We start from the raw sequence: 16736 nt of genomic DNA, 5'->3' as shown, positions 1-16736 counted from the left end.
TGGCAAAAATAATTTTGGCCCCTGTCCTCTTTGGTTTTCAAAATATTACATTCCCTCAATAAAAAAGGTTTTGAATTAAAATCTGGGCAGGGGATTAAATGGTTTTCTATCTTTCTTCCAGGCAAAATAAACTAGAACAACTTATGACATTATTATGTCTGCCTTACCATAAAAATTCTGAATTTTTGAGCTTTTTGGTCACCAAAGTCAAGAAAGTAAAACTTTATATGAATCGCTTATTTGAGAAACAACACATATCCACAAAATAAAACTTTCGGAAAACAAAAAAAAACATATTTGCAACTAAATTGCTTAAATAATTTAGTTATATTATATTTGTATACATAACTAACGTCATTCTAATATGTTTTATCAACTTATTTCTTTAATAATTTATTTTAATATTTTTTTATAAAATAAAAAAAAAATGGAGATGTGTGGTTTCTCAAATAAATTGAGAAAAGGATATAATATAAATAGATTGTTAGTTGTTTAAAATTACACAATTTATTAAACATGTCATGAATATGTTTTCTGAGTTGGTTAAAGCCTACATAGAGTCAAATCTGTCCATTTTTCATACCTTCAATCATCCAGTTCTTCGTTTTGGAGTGTTTCATTTTCTTCGTTGCCTTGGTGTGTTGGCCACTCATAAATTTCTTTCCAAAACTCTTGAATATCTTCATCCTGAGGTAAACAATTAGCTATCTTCTTAAGATCCAACATTTTTTTAACATTAATAGGGAATTTTCCACTAGGGTAGGCCTTTTTGGGTGGTTCACTAGGCGATTCCAAGCGAGACGAAAGGCAAAACTTGTGTTGTACGATGCAGTCAATGAACTCTCTGGTATACACTGTTCCTTTTTCTTGAGAATTGTATGTCAAATGCCTAAAATTGCTTATGTTGAAATGCACCTTTTGATCCTTGGGCACATGACGTCCTCTTGACGATTCAGATATTGTATTTCTTTTATAGAATGGTTTCCACCATGATTTGAAATCAAAGATGTCTTCGGTCTGAGGAACTGTTACCATAAAATTCATCTTATCGCTTGAGGTAATGATTTGCTCAACATACTCACGTAAGGTGTAGGTTCTATCTACAGTCTTTAATTTCCTTTTGATGACACTAAAGTCCCGGTCACAAGGAAGATATGAATGGCCACGCACAGGAAAAAATTGGGTAATTTCACTAAACCTTTTCCGGTCCGTCAAAGAAAGTAGGTAGCGTACCACTGTATTATTTTTCACCTGTCCACCGCAACCATCAGAGAAAACATACAATTTTTGTATTTCTTTGGGTAGAGACTCCACATATTCATTTAAAAATGATACAACCTCATTAGGTCCCTTTTTGGCCATACCTTCATGATAAACATAGATGTTTGCTTTACCTGTTTTTAAATCATGTATGCTTAAAACATTGACAGTTAACTGTCGTAGGTAAAATACGTCTTGGATAGGAATATGTGGCAGCTCCAAGTTTTGCATGTAATCCAGGCAAACAGCGGCAGAATTGTTGCTATTTTTCACAGTTTTTTTCACTTCACCTAATTTTTTGAAAAACTTTTTAGCCCTTCTAATGTGTACTATTTTCTCTGCTGCTGCAGCTAGCTTTGCTCTGTCATTCAACCTCACGCTTTTAATTTTAACACCAAGTTCTTCGCAGGCTACGCATGTGTCTATTTGTGGCCTTCCGAATGGAAATCCATACTTTTCTTTGTATAGCTTATAGTAAAAATTGTACTTCACATCTTTTACCATATCTGGATACTTGTCCAAAAACAACTTATACATAACCTTAACATTAAGCCTCTCGCTTAAATAGTTTAAAATTTTATTGCTGTAGTGGGATGATTTGAGTGGGAATGACTGTATATGATTACATACCGTCTGAATCACTTGGTCTGATTTTGCATTGCCTGGTCTCTGCTTTCCACGCATATCTATAGGTGATTTGCCCTGAGACAACAAAGTGTACAATCTTCGGATACGATTTTCTGAAATACCATGTATTGCTGCAAAAGCCTTTTTGCATACAGAATAAGCACCTGAACTACATGAAACTCGGTAAGTATAAGAATAAGACTTAGGCTTTGGATTTACTTCTTCCTTAGGCCTTCGTCGAGCAATTTCATGCAAAGTAATAAGGCTTTGCAAGTACGAGTCCTGTTCATTCTTAGTATTTAGGCTATAGAACCTATTATTTATTTCGTCCCTATCAGTAGAGTTCACTCTTTCAAAACACTTCATTGTACACAGACAGTCTACTCCTTTCTTGGTTAGAACAACATCTTTACCTTTCCAGTTTTTGTAGTTTATTCCTTTTACACGACACTCTTTTATTATTTCACACTTGTACTTAACACCTTTTACACCTTTCCTTCTCTTCTTAGGAATTTCCTCACTATCTGACATAATGAAAGTAAGTTAAAATGCAATAATAAAAAACGAAATAAGCTCTTTCACGAAATAAGTCATACATAACCTCAAAAGTGTAAGTAAACTGAAGACTGATTTCTGCACAGGCACAGCTGATTTCTGTTTGTTGGAGAAACCACACATGTCCAGGAGATGTGTGGTTTCTCAAATAAACGAAATATTAAGGACCATTTTAGTTTCCCTTAGCAACATAGGATTAGTGTTGTTTCTACACAAAACGATGTATTTACATTTAAAGAAGACATATTAGTTGAAAAGTGAAAATGTCAAAAAAATGGATATGTGTTGTTTCTCAAATAAGTGATTCATATATTATCACTCTTCGATTGAGTGTTCTTTTTAAATTGTTCGACATGTGTACAGTTGTTATGTAGAATAAAATTAGTGATTATTATGAAGTTGAAATATTATTTATTCCTAATGATGGTTCTATAATAGATAATAGACATAATTACATTTCTATGAAGAATAAAAATTATGAAAAAAATAAAGTATATCTGCCTTTTAGAAATTTTGGTAAGGTAAAATAAAATACTTTTACACATCCATAAACGAGAACAACCCCAATAACCATATAAGTAAATATATGTAGAATCTATTCATACTCATTTACATGTTGATGTAAATGTTTAAATAATTAAATACATATAATTAAATTTAATTAATTAACTAAATGTAAAAGTTATATTGATTCGATTGATTGAAATCCTTCAAACAATATCAATAGTTTAAAAAAATTGAACGTTAACTCCCTTGAACCATTTATTTTTAACCAACCAACGATCTAAAATTACAACAGTGTTTGGAATTATTTTAAAATCAGTAACATTCATTGAAATAAAAACTTAAATTTGTTTAGGAGTGAACTATGAACTCTAAGCATCCCAAACGAGTATCCTTTTTGAGAAAAACCACATTTGTTTTAAACGTCCCTTGTTTCATTCCTGGATAATGCTTGAAAACTTCTGACGTTGGGAAGTCTTTCAAGGAGTAGTTTCCCTGGGAAAGCAAAATGGATGTAGAAATGAACATAAATACTACAATATTAAGAGTGACAATGTGTAACCAAATATCATACAGCGAAACTAAATGGTTGGTTAATCTGTTTCTGTGGTTTTAAACAGCTGATTGTTACAGCTATGAAAAGGGTTTGTTTTGACAAGGATATGTTTTGTCTCAGTCACTTAGTTGAGTACCACAAAGCCTGCCAGCGAATGTCTACTCAAATCAATAAAAAAACCTTTTATGTTTTAGAATTAGCTCATACTAATGCTATTGAATTTGAATAGCGAAACATTGGAACTGCATATCTCGTTGGGTGAGGCAATTCAAGACAACTGGATGTTTGTGTGCCGGGAAGAGTTTGGGCCGTCCTCGGACTCCACCAGACGCTTTTTCTTTTTTTAGTAGCCATTTGTTGACAGGGTTCATGGTACTCAACTAAGCAACCGAGACATGAGACAAAACATAATCTTGTCAAACCAAACTTATAAAACACACCCTTTCGATTCAGCTGATTGAAAACACGGAAACAGACATACCAACCGTTTAGTTTTGCACCATTCTCATTTTGAATCCGCTAATGGGTCATTCAACAGTGAATGATTTCTCGGGAGTTTTAATAAATATGGTACTTAACTGTGTAAATCACTAATTTCAAGAAAAAGGTCCATAGCCATAAATTTTATTTTATTTTTTTAAATTTACCTCTTTAAAATATCAACTACTTTTAGGGTTTTTGTTTTTCACATTTAGCTATCTCATCTCTTTCTCGTAAACACTAACAACCTATATTCTTGCTTTTTTTTTATTTATGGTCTCCTGGCACATGAAAGCCTTACCTTCGAAATAGGACAAGTAATCGGAGGAGAAATTCCTGCTTTCTCCCAAAAATTTATCCATCCTGATCTTAGCACTAACATTAGGTCCTTGCATAGATGGGGAAGTTTAAAAACAAATCCTTGCTTTATCCAGCCCCCGTTACCCCTCTCTGAAACTTCTATGTTTCCCTGAAACATTTAAATGTTAGAAAATTATATTTGAATGTTATATTGATAAATTGTGTTAGAATGTTATAAATGAAAATTTTGTGGACCATACAACAGGCGAGTTGAGTACTCTACATATGACATCCATTGGGAGTTAAGTGCAGAGCATTATTAAAACTAACACGTTATCAGAACTGCTCATGAATAAAACAAACTTATTGGCGTTATTTTTCCTCTTTTATCATTACACATTCTATTTCAGGATACTCTCTACTTTTCCAAAATAGAGCACAACAGTAATTAAATTCTGTATAATATTTTTACACTTTTTGTACTTGCCAATTTATTTTTAATACTCACTGCTACTTGATCGTCCAAGGGAACCTTCATTGTGATGTTGCCTTGAAGTACGACCTGCTGTCGAGATTGGCGGTTTAATTTCATCTCCCAAACTATAGCTCTAGATCCTTGATCCGGACATTGGCGCACTTCGTCAATAGTAAACACAGTGGTCTTACCCTAAGTGGCATACAAGAATTAAAGCATCGAAATATTGTAAAAAGAATGTATCTTTAATCAATAGTGAGACGGATTTTTCTAATCTTTTTTTTTTTGTTCTAGAAAAATTATCTTCGAGTCCCTCATTAAAAAATTATCTTTGAATTAAATTTGGGGCTTTTTAGTTTTTAAATCACTATATAAGTCATTGTGAGGTAGATCGCATATGTAGATTTTAGAAATAGCGGAGCTATTTAAAGGGTTTAGTCTCAGATGAATCGGTGGATCAGTCAATAATGTGACAAACTGTTAAATTTAAGTGACGATTGTTTTGTTAGTCCCTTAATTGCTTTGCTTTAAACATTCCTCATGTCATATATGCCTGGGGAAAATGGAAAGTTAAAAGAGGCCACCAATATTTTTCTATTAGAGCAAACTATTCATTTTATCGTGTTAATATTTTATTTGAAATCACTATCCTACCATGAAAATCACTGTTTTTACTGGACTTTTCAAATTATCGACAAAAAACCTCACTTTATTTTTTAGTAAATTTCTTACCGATACAAATGGAATCTGGATCTGGTGTGACAATGTAGTAACAATCAGAATAACAAAAATTCCCATCAACATTGTGGCATTAATACACATTGTGTGTGTGTGACTATAACTACTCTGTAACCTAAACCTGATGGATGGTAATGCCTTTCATCATTATGGGTCCACTAGTACAATACCATGCAATACCATCAGCAATCTGATAATAGCAATGACTAGTAGTTTTTAGATGGCATTTGGGAGCATGCAACAACAAAATCTACCAGCTCAACAAAATGACTCTGGATATATTTTCTGCAGATAAATATATGAAATTATATTCAAGTGTTAAAAAAACTTCTTTTAGAGTGCAAGTACAACAAATTTAGAACTAATTTTTAGTACCTTATGAAACAAATTTTTGATGATAACTAACACTATATAATTGATATTGTGAATTACACTTTTTCAGAACCCAAAATTCATTTTACAAAACATACATCTTGAATAAAAACCTTTTTTATTGCTATTTAAACAGCACAATGGGGATAATTTGAATCAAAATGAGTGGTACCAGTAGAGCTTAACTTTTCTTGTTATACATATATGGTAGTAAATTGAATAAGAACATATACATTTTGAAATAAAATAGATGGAATCTTAACCCATTGCCCTGAGTTCAGCTGAAAATTATCAACCCAGAAATTTACCCCCATGGAATATACCCATCACCAGACCTAAAACAATTTGTACAACACCGGACCAGCAAAGAAAGCCAATGATAAACTCTGTTATAAACATTTTTTACACACATCATTGTGTCACTCGAAGTTTTACATTTAAAATTGTTGAGCTGCCCAAAATACCCAATTTTAGAGCCCAAGGTAAAATTTTGGATCTTGGATATACCAACCAAAAATTTTACTTGTATGCTGTATAACAATAGGTGTGCAGAATTAATTTTTCATAGTATAACCCATTTGAGCTATACATACATTTGCCATTTGCCTAATTCTGTTTACCGGAGTATGTTAAATTTATAGCAATATTTTACAGCATCTCTTGATAAAAATAAACTACGTTTTTGACTTTAGATGCTGCAAGAGGGAGTATGTTTATGACTATGGTACCGGTAAAGAGTAAGAATATTTATTTTCCTTTTGACAAAGTATGCATTTGGAATAGTCAGTTAAACAAGGCATAATGATCACAAACCCTACAAATTCAAATTCAATCAACATGCTTCTACAAAAACTCTCAAAAGTTCTACAATAAATAAATAAATACATAAATTAATGATAATAAATAATCCACTGTATGTTCAGAACTATAAACTAAAAAATGCAAGGTCTAATTACACATGCAAGTCAAATATGTATATCACATATCAAGAGTCAAAACTTAAAAATAGGTACTTACGGATGCTGCTGGTACTGTATATTTAAAAAATCATTACAGGAATACAGTGGGTTGGCCAATTAAAGGTTTCTGTGGTTGATTTAGAATTTTGAAAAAATCTGGTTTCGGGCTTCACATGGGAGTCTGTTAAAAAATCTTAAACTTAATAAGCTGTGTTTGTGTTGAACTTGACTTAATCTAACAAATGGCACATCAAAAAGTTTCTTAGATCTAGTGTCATGCTCATAAACATCCTCTCTCAAATTAACATTGTCTAGCTTACTTTTTAAATTTAATAGGTACACAAATACATATATAGGCCTAAGCTAAACATGTCATCAAGCCCTCACATACAAATAATGGGCTTACAATGATCTTTGGACGTTGCATCAGTCAGCAGACGTACTGCTTTCTTTTGCAGTAGCAAAGTAGCAATACACATTTTACATCTGGTGCACTGCCCCTAGCTCAAACCATATAAAATTACACTTTCAAAAAAGGGATTTATATGCAGTCTTGACATAATCTTGACGTAATACTTAAACATTGCCAACCCGTTCTTTGAATAACAATGATTTTACCGTGCGAAATACACCTCAAATTACATTTAATATACTCTAGGAACATTCGTATCTTTATTTTTATTGGCTATTCTGTATTTTGGCTGCCTTCTGTCTGTCTGTAGATTAAAGTGTCGTCTGTATGCAAGCGCCAGCTGTTCTATTCTGTTCTGTTCTGTGATTTGATTTGAGATTTGAGGGAATTATGAACCTTCTGTGTCGGAGTGTACTTTTGATTGTTTTTAAATGTTATTGTTGGAATGCTAACTGCTAATTACACTTAATTACTGTTGTATTATTTATGCTTGGTAAAATGAATGACTCCAGATCACAACTTTCGACGAACCAAAACTCTTTCCGTGTCATTTTAAAGGAAAAATAAAATTCCGTGTAGGCTATGAAGACTTAAAGCCATGCCTGAAGTAAAAACCTTCTGAACTAAATTCACCTTCTGGAGGAAATTCTGTCATTTTAGTATGTCAGGTAAGGGTGATTATTTACTTAAAAGCCTGAACGTAAATATAGCCTGATCCATTTTACACCGAGTGTCTTGTGTAGCCTACACTATTATACTACCTATCGCTAAAGAATGCATTTTAACAAATCCATAATGGCTATCTTATGCTTTCATGTAAGAGCTGTTAATGTGTTTATTTATTCATACTTTCAAATAACCCTAAGATTGTCTGAGATAAATTTTAGGCCTAATGATCCTCCACCCACTATCAGTGTGTTGTGTCGTATACCTCTGCAACTGTTGGAATGTTAGGGTTAACTTTGAGCATGGGAATTTAACACTTATAGACATGAAAATTCTGTTTCAAGAAATAGGGGGAGAGGAACAGCATTTACTTCCGTTGATGTAGGCCTACCTCTACTCCACTGACTTGAGGTAAACAAATTTATTCAGCATTGCCTCCAGGATTGATTTAAGACAATATAAAATAGGATTAAAACGTACCTTACGTCGTCAATCCTAGTATATAGGGATGTTCGATATTTTGATATCGGTGACAGAGTCACCGATACCTGCTTGTCATTGAAATATCGGTGACAAGAGGCTCGAAAATACAGTGACTGGAATATCGGTGACAGCGGCAAGTCGCTCCTCGACGATGGCGCGGCGGCTTGGAGGGAGGGGCGAGTCAGCAGACTGTTCTCTCTGACGATATCAGAATCTGTTACAAAATCACCTGTGACGAGGTGCCCGCGTATTCACGTATCAACCAATCCCTGCATAACCAACCACCTCACATGAGTCACATCCGACACTAGACAATACACAATATTTTCGGACAACAACGCCAACCAACATTATTCAAACTCAACGTATTCTAAATGCTTTCATATGCCAATATTAACCTCCTCAACTAGGCCTATTATGTCTATTAGTATCTATGGACCGCCTATATATATTTTTAATTTTAATTAATATCAAACCAAAGTTTATTAGTTTGTCAATACTACGATATATTTTATTTCACAAAGTGTAAGCAAACAAGTAGATGTTCCTTTAAAACCCCAAAGCAAAGGTACTGGTACCTAATTGACCAAAATATTTAAAATTCAGTGACAAACAGCTGATTCTAAATCGTCAAGGGACGTATCGCCACAGCATCGATAGTAAATGCCCCAGTGACAAACCAGTGCGGTCTTAAAAGCTGTCACCGATATTTCAGTCACCGATATTTTCCCCCGATATTTCTTTGTCACTGGAACAAAGTCACCGATATTTTTAAATCACGGTATCTAACATCACTACATAGTCTCGGGCTGAGACTATAATAGGATTGAAGACGTAAACCTATTTTATAATCTAAAGGAACGGTATCCTAATGGACTCTGTGGATCACACAACTGAGATTGTAAAAACCTGCCTCTGAGCCAGTCATTTTAAAGCCCCATTTTTCCTCAACAATTTTCTACTTTGATAATAGCAGACATACCTACTAATCATAAGCGACCGTACACTACTGCAAGGGCCCATTTATACAGCATGTCACTTCTACAAAATACAGGGTGATTAAAAAGAATACTACAAGTTTAAAAATGTCTATTAAATGAAAGAAACATAATAAAACCTTCTGTTATACATCATTACAAAGAGTGTTTAAAAAAGTTTTTTTTTCAATCAAAAAGTTTAGAGATGTTCAATACGAGCTCCAGACACTCGAGCAATATCAACCTGATACTCAAACTCGTTCCACACTCTCTGTAGAATATCAGGCGGGACAGTTTGGATAGCTGCTGTTTTCTTGTTTCAAATCATCAATGGGAGAGGTGGCTGAAATACCATATCCTTAACATACCCTCGCAAGAAAAAAATCACAGGGGGTAAGGTTAGGGCTTTTTGGAGGCCAGTGATGAAGCGCTCAATAACACAAATAGCTTTCTGTTGAGCTGTCGCCATCTTAGCATCAACTCACGCTGACGCCTTGTCAACAGCGCCTCAAGCGTACAAATGACCAACTAAATGAAACTTTATAGCTTCCTCAATTCAACGACAGATAGTACTTAGCTCTACTTGCAGAGTTTGAAATTTGAAGTTTGCAGAGTTTTAAATTCCTAAAGTTGTGGTATTACTTTTGAATCACCCTGTATAATAGGCTAATTAATTCAAAACTTATATACTAAATATCTACTATAAAATATAAATATCTACTCTAAATATATACTAAATCCCGAGTTAATTTTCTTTTGAGAAGTTGTTTTAATAAAAACTGTTTCAAAAAGGGCTAGGCCTACTGTTATCATGGCTGCTTCCATAAATGGCCAGAGGCACAAGAGGTACGCTTTAGGTTTGTTAGGGGCGCAAAATTATCTCTACCGGGCACATAGTGCATGCATCACATGGAAACCGCGGGCAGCTGCTACTTACAGCTATTCAGTAACAAAATTGTTCATACAAATTGAGATCCCATTTCACAAATAGTAGAACTTTATTATAATTTCAGATGTCAACAAAAAAAAACCAAAATTGCTGATGGTAATGAAAAACTAGCGAGTACAAATTAAAATGAAAAGATATTAACGACCATTTGCAACTATACCTACTTTTGCATATTTTATATTGTAGGTAGGACAAATTGAAAGAAGAATAAAATATGATACTTTATTACTGATTTAATAACCTGCAACACCATTTTAAAATACATCTGTTCGTATTCAGTGGAATTGAATTACTGTTTTTTTGTTGAAGTGTGAAGAATAAACACGACACATCCAAGGCGAGTTTTGTTCCTATGAAGAAATTCCACAGTAGCTTTAAATTTCCCTTGTTTTATTCCGGGTACTTGTTGGAGTCCTTCTGTTGTTGAATAATTTTTTAAGTGGTGTTTCCCCTGGAAACAGAATAGTTTAATAATTTGATCCTCAATCTATAAGTTAACTTACTTCCATTTTATGATCGTTAAATGTTTTTTTTTTTTTTATAAATTGAAGAAGATTAAAGAATTACAGTTTTGAATACAGTCGAACCTCTATCAAACGAATTTCAAGGGGTAGGGGAAAAATTTGTACGATCGAGGTATTCTTGATAAAGAGGTTTGTTTTATCGAGATTTAATACTGCCATTATTCATCATAGAGGTTTCTCCTCGCTCTGAGACAATGACTGAGAAATTAAGAGGAATGGGTAGGGGTTTCATGTTGAGACAAGCTTCTGTTTGTTTGAAAAACTACGTAATGGATGTTAAGATAATGAGAAATTCGTCTTATAGAGGTCACATTCGTCTTTTATAGGATTTGTGCTAAGAATATTCGTTGTAATAGAGGTTAACCTGTCCTAGCCAATGTCACCAAAAAAATTGTCTTGGAGGTTTTTAACCTAATAACTACGTTGTACAGAGTGTTTTTAGCATTAACCTTTAAGAATGTTTCAAGGTGATATTTAAAAATTTGTCTTATCGAGTACGGTAATTCTTTTTACCAAGGTTTGTACTAACGAGGTTCTACTGTACATGCAATACATACATCTACCAAGTGATCATGGACAGCGCTTTGATCATGACAGAATAATGGCTCGGGGGGCCTCGAGCAGAACTCTTTTTGGGCCCCTATAAAAACCCCATATGTTGTATAAGATTGTAATTGTATTTTCTTTTAAATGTGTGATGAATATTTCTTTAATAATACATCCTTCTAAATATTGATTCTTAGTAGGCTTATATACTAACATTTAATTGCCCGCATTCTACCTTTTCCATGATAATTATATTTTTTTGTTTAATGAAGTATAAATTAAAAGGCAGTGAAAATCCCAGTGTTTTTCTTTTAGAACCTGTTAGTTTAAGCCCATAGGAACATAAATATAAATAGAACCCATTGGTTTACATAGTGTCTCTAATTTTTATCAATTATCTAATCAAATCTCTAATTATTATATGGTGTTTTTTTTTTGAAAATTTAACTAAAATTAAAGTTTGATAAAAACCCCCAAAAACATATTTTTCCTAAACTCTAAAAGATTTTTTGACCATTTTGGTGAAAGTTTCATTGCGATATGATAAATACTGACTGAGTAATGATTTTTTTCCAAATCAATGTCGCCTTCCCAATAATCGGCGGAAATGGGAAAAACGCTTATTTTTCGCAATCTTTGAAAATCCATAACTAAAAAAGTATTCAAGGTATCGAAATGAAATTTGGTATTTATAATTAGAATAGCAAGCAGAACACATGAACAAATATTCAGTAGAATCTGAGTACATGGGTGTCATGCCCTGGATGACTTTGATATGGATTGACCCATTGTTTTATTTTTACAATCACAGTACTTGCTACTATTAGAACAGTTTACAGAGTAGGCAGATTGTCAACTCAAGCTATTAGGCTCTCAGCCCCCTTAACTGGAAGTTCAGTGAGTGGCAGTAAAAAGGCTACTACCACACACAGCTTTGAACAATAGCCCCAGTTTAGGTCACGGGCTCAACTGTATTAGAGGTGGCTGTGGCTCAACCCCTAGGTCCACCTTAAAATTTCTACGACTTAAACAAAACCGCAGCTGAAAATATTTCAGTTTAGTAAAACCAATAGTGGTTTAAAGTGAGTTCATCTGGTAAATAGTTTTCATTGTTTTGCCTTCAGAATTCAATCAATTGATAAAAAAGGGAGGAAATAAGCATTTCCAATAGTTTAACCAATTTATTAATTTGATTAAGATATAAACGTATTGATTTTAAATTTAGCATTGAACTTAAGAAACTAGTGTATAAATAAGCTTAGTATACCTTGGGTATAGGGCATGTTACAGGTGGTGATATTCCTGCCTTCTCCCAAAAGCTGATCCATATTGAGGGTACTGACAGCATCATGTCTTGGCACACATTTATAAATTTGAACAAAAATGCTTGTTCGATCCAATTGCCATTACTCTTTTCCGAAACTGATACAAGTGCCTAAGAAAAATATTGTTTTATGTTAAATTTCATACAGTATTACATTAGTAATTCATTGACAGGATAAGTTAAATGGTTGACATTACTATAAGTCGTTTGAATACCTGATTGAAATTTGTTTGATGTCAATTACCGAAAGATTTAATTTTTTCTAAGGACTAGGAAAATTATGTTGTAAACCAACCCTACTTTGTACGGCAGAATAAAGTAGCGTAGTTTTTCTCACTCTATCAACTGTATCTATCTAAAACTTTATTTGAGGTCAAGTAGTCTATGCAAGAAACACGAAAACATATGCTTCAGGAGTCTTATTACTTGTTAATCTAATCAAATATTAACGTGTTACCATGTTTAGCATAGGTACATATTGCTAAATGAAAACATTTTTTTAAAGTTAAACACTGAACCTTTCCACAACAATAAGCATTATATTTAGTTTGCGAAACACATACAGGTATCATAAATCATTTATAAAATAAGTCTTGTATTTGTTTGTTTGTCGTACATTTGCCATAACATGTAGCCCAGTCTCTATATTGTCTTGAATCCAACTTTCCATAGTCAGGTGTGCAAACAAAGTGAAGACTTGTGAACAGGTGTTTTAAAATAATTACACCAAAACAACTCAAATAAATGGTGTTATCATACAGATAGAGTAAAATATGTTTTATGAAAATCCAGATACATTTAGACTTTTACTGTAATTATTAAAAAGATTGTAGATATGTACGAAAGATTTCACATTGGCTACTAATTTTCACTAGTCACACCAGTCGTCATCAGGCCCAGTTCGAGAGAACTTTAAAGATAACTTGAAGATACTCAACTTAAATCTTATGGAACATTTTAGACTTCTTCCAATAGCTTCCCAACCAAAAAATGTTAATATTTTTGACGTTTTAATTACATATCAGATTGGGCTTGATGATGACTGGGTAAAATTAATAGCCTACATATTTTATAATTTTCACCTTTTATACCATTATTAAATGATAAGTGTAAATATGTTGTGTGGAAAATATAATAATACAAAGTTGCAATGTTACAAAGTTTGCAATAATACCGACACGGAAGTGCTGTTGATTTTTAAAAGCTTTTACATGGGATTAGATTTGTTTTAACTTAGCAGGTTAGCTATCAGAAATTGAATACTCACCGACACTTTCTCGTCCATCGGGAGGTTCAGGGTAACGTTGCCCTGAAGTACAAGATTCTTTCTTGAGACTCGGTTCAACCGTAGATCCCAGACTACATCCTTTGTTCCTTGATTTGCACATTGGTGAACCTCATCAAAGATAATAAACTGCCTGCTCTGAGGTTTCAATAGCAAAATGTAAATTAATTAATTCCTTTTTTATTAATTATTTATTACAGTTTAGTTCTGAACCTAAAATATTTAATCTACCTCTGATGCAATACCCCAATATTGAAAAAAAAACTCCCTTTTAAATGATGCTAAAAATATAATAGCTTGTCAAATCAACAACAAAGAGTACAAATAAACTTCATTATGATTGACTTACATGGACATAGAGGTTGCCCCTTCTCAATCAACAACAAATGGTATTTAAAAATTTTTTAAACAATTTAACCTTGTTGTAATGTAGAAGTTTTTATTTACCCTACTAGTTTTTTTGTTTTACTGAACCAATAGAAAACTCCCAATTTCTATGTGTTGGTAGCAATGATAGGTTTTAGCATTTTAAACTTAATGTTTGAATACATTTTGGCTATTCAGTGGAACCTCAATAAGAAGAACCTCGATAACAAGTCACCCTTGACATTTTCAAATCCCCTAAAATTTATTTTACCCCTAATCACATGTTATAACAAACCTCAATAGAAGTCGACCTTGATATAAGTCTTATTTTATAATCCCCATGAGAGTATTCTTATGAGATTCTACTGTACTTTGAAGCACCGTTCTCACTACCTTTTTTAGCCTAGGTTTATCCACTGAGGATGCCACTTAAAGTAGGGGCAAAATTTTTGGCAATTTAAATTCGAAGGCGGTGCTATTGAATTGAAAAAAAAAATATAAACCAGAAGTATACATATACAGGTTCCCAATATCAAAAACAGTTTTAATAAATATCTTAGGAATACATAGGCCTACACTTTATTTTAATTTTAAAAACTTAAGAATATTTTTGAATAGTATTAAGTTGATGTTCTTTTGTGATTGGGTAATACTGAAACTGCAATAGCCACTAACATTTTCATTGCAGTTATGTACAGTAGTAAAAAATTAGAATTTAAAGTTAAATGCTAGACTTAGACAGCATTAGCGTTAAATGTGTTAATACACAGATATTTTACACACACATATATTTTAAAACTGATAAATATATTATGGGTAATACAAAAAATAATATATTATCATTACATGTTATATATTTTGGGTAATATTATATATTATGGGTGGGTAACTAAACTATCTAAAAACCATCCCACCATTGTTGTTTTGTGATAATAATACTAAGAAGTAATTATGATCTAGTAGGTATTGAATGAATTATAATTAAAAACATCTTAATTATTTTTCTAATTTTACATGCAATAAAACAACACATATTTTTTACGATTTATTTCTAATACTATGTTAATGAAAAATGAAATTTTAGGTGTAAATTTGATCTTACCAACGAAAAAGGGAATTGTTGATGCGATATTAGTGGCAATATTAAGAAAGTACAAATAAACTGTAACAGCTTCATGACTCCTGTGATGCCTCTAGTACTCAAAACTAACCAGGGACAGTATTACTATATCTGATGAAAACAATTATTACTGTGTTGTATGAGGTCCATTTCCTTGTAGAGATCATATCTGAAAAAGGATGTCAAATTAGTTTGTCATCAGTACTGCTTTAACAATTTGTCACAATTGAATTTTATCCTTACTTTTAAATTATTAACATCAGTTAATCATAATAAGGTAGGACCAAAGATTAAGCAGTGATTGCCAAATAGTAAAATTAGTTTAAAGGACCATGAAAATATACTTCCTCCTCCCTCTTTTGTAGCATGTACAGTAATTTTTTGGATGAATATACTATGTTCAACAATTGATATGGGGGTGAGTTAGTCTATTGGTTAGTGTGTGAGACTTCCTGAAGGTCCTGGTCCAAGTCCTGCCAATCACCAATGGTGTTTCACTATGTGTTAATATGACAAATTGGTGGTATGAGCCAATATTAATCTCCAGGTCCTCTTATCTAAAAAACAAAAAAAATATAGTATAGGATTCTAAGGAGTAACTTTATCTATTTTATCCTTCGCTAATAGTCACACATGAAATTATTAGCTAACTCTTGCCATTAAAGGGGGCGTTTCGTAAGTAATCCTAGACATTCCATCCCCATGTTCAATTTGTAGCGAGCTTTTTTTATCGTAGTTGACGTGAGCCACCTGCAGATTGTGCTGATCTAAATTACTAAATTCTGCCAAATACACAATCTTTTTAACCAAGTCAAACTTAGGGAATGACTTATGGTGAGCTATAGCAACTCTTTTGACCCATCAACCTGGTCAGCAACCAAAAATAAGGTATAAAATATAATTTTAGACACTAGCGCATTCTGTGACTGGCTCATACAACTATGTTCTTTTTTAATAACAAATTAGCTACAGCTGGTCCATATAGATGGGAAGTCTACATAGTCAAAGGTAATACTTTCAATGGAAAATACTGTGGAGCATAAAAATTGTGTTAAACAACCCATTGTGAATTTTGAGGAGAAAGGAGATCGCTGGATTTTTGTCCTTGAGGTCTAGGGTTCAAATCCCATCAATCATAAATCGATTTTTCTAAGTGATAATGCCGAAACTTAGGTCTAGTTTTAAGTAATGTGTAAAAAGATTCCATACCATAGCCTAAAACAAAAAAATGTTGGCAGTAAGTTAATCTTTTTTTGGA

At 32.9% G+C, this 16736-nt stretch overlaps 3 protein-coding genes across 3 annotated transcripts in view; 1 reads left to right on the top strand and 2 right to left on the bottom strand.

Moving 5' to 3' along the window:
- Nucleotides 1-3248: 3248 nt before the first annotated feature.
- On the bottom strand, nt 3249-5597 carry LOC128997820 (uncharacterized). The gene is made up of 4 exons (XM_054423562.1): nt 5490-5597; nt 4791-4949; nt 4284-4451; nt 3249-3441 (listed from the first exon to the last, which is right to left on the bottom strand). The coding sequence occupies exons 1-4, from the start codon at nt 5577-5579 to the stop codon at nt 3298-3300; spliced, it is 561 nt and encodes a 186-aa protein (XP_054279537.1). The 5' UTR covers nt 5580-5597; the 3' UTR covers nt 3249-3297.
- A 2111-nt stretch (nt 5598-7708) lies between these two features.
- The window catches only part of LOC128997829 (serine proteinase stubble-like), a 48793-nt gene continuing 39765 nt past the window's right edge, over nt 7709-16736 (top strand). The window contains exon 1 of the mRNA XM_054423578.1: nt 7709-7906. The gene's annotated coding sequence lies outside the window, so the exon portion shown is untranslated. The remainder of the gene's footprint in view (nt 7907-16736) is intronic.
- On the bottom strand, nt 10603-15559 carry LOC128998925 (uncharacterized). The gene is made up of 4 exons (XM_054425282.1): nt 15461-15559; nt 13975-14130; nt 12651-12818; nt 10603-10764 (listed from the first exon to the last, which is right to left on the bottom strand). Exons 1-4 carry the CDS (start codon nt 15533-15535, stop codon nt 10603-10605), a joined length of 561 nt encoding a protein of 186 aa, XP_054281257.1. The 5' UTR covers nt 15536-15559.

The sequence above is a fragment of the Macrosteles quadrilineatus genome, unplaced genomic scaffold, assembly GCF_028750875.1.
Source record: "Macrosteles quadrilineatus isolate MER2022 unplaced genomic scaffold, UCM_ALF_1.0 Scaffold_7__1_contigs__length_78375512, whole genome shotgun sequence".
Taxonomy (NCBI): domain Eukaryota; kingdom Metazoa; phylum Arthropoda; class Insecta; order Hemiptera; family Cicadellidae; genus Macrosteles; species Macrosteles quadrilineatus.
This window is presented reverse-complemented; position numbering and strand designations above follow the sequence as displayed.

Excerpts from the sequence above, each read along its gene's own strand:
- LOC128997820 (XM_054423562.1), bottom strand. The coding sequence starts at position 5,579 with ATGTGTATTAATGCCACAATGTTGATGGGAATTTTTGTTATTCTGATT. Across the intron at positions 4,950-5,489 it reads TCCAGATTCCATTTGTATCG|GGTAAGACCACTGTGTTTAC; the intron begins GTAAGAAATTTA and ends TATGCCACTTAG. Across the intron at positions 4,452-4,790 it reads CCTTGGACGATCAAGTAGCA|GGAAACATAGAAGTTTCAGA; the intron begins GTGAGTATTAAA and ends TAAATGTTTCAG.
- LOC128998925 (XM_054425282.1), bottom strand. The coding sequence starts at position 15,535 with ATGAAGCTGTTACAGTTTATTTGTACTTTCTTAATATTGCCACTAATA. Across the intron at positions 14,131-15,460 it reads AACAATTCCCTTTTTCGTTG|AGCAGGCAGTTTATTATCTT; the intron begins GTAAGATCAAAT and ends TTGAAACCTCAG. Across the intron at positions 10,765-12,650 it reads TAACATGCCCTATACCCAAG|GGGAAACACCACTTAAAAAA; the intron begins GTATACTAAGCT and ends TTCTGTTTCCAG.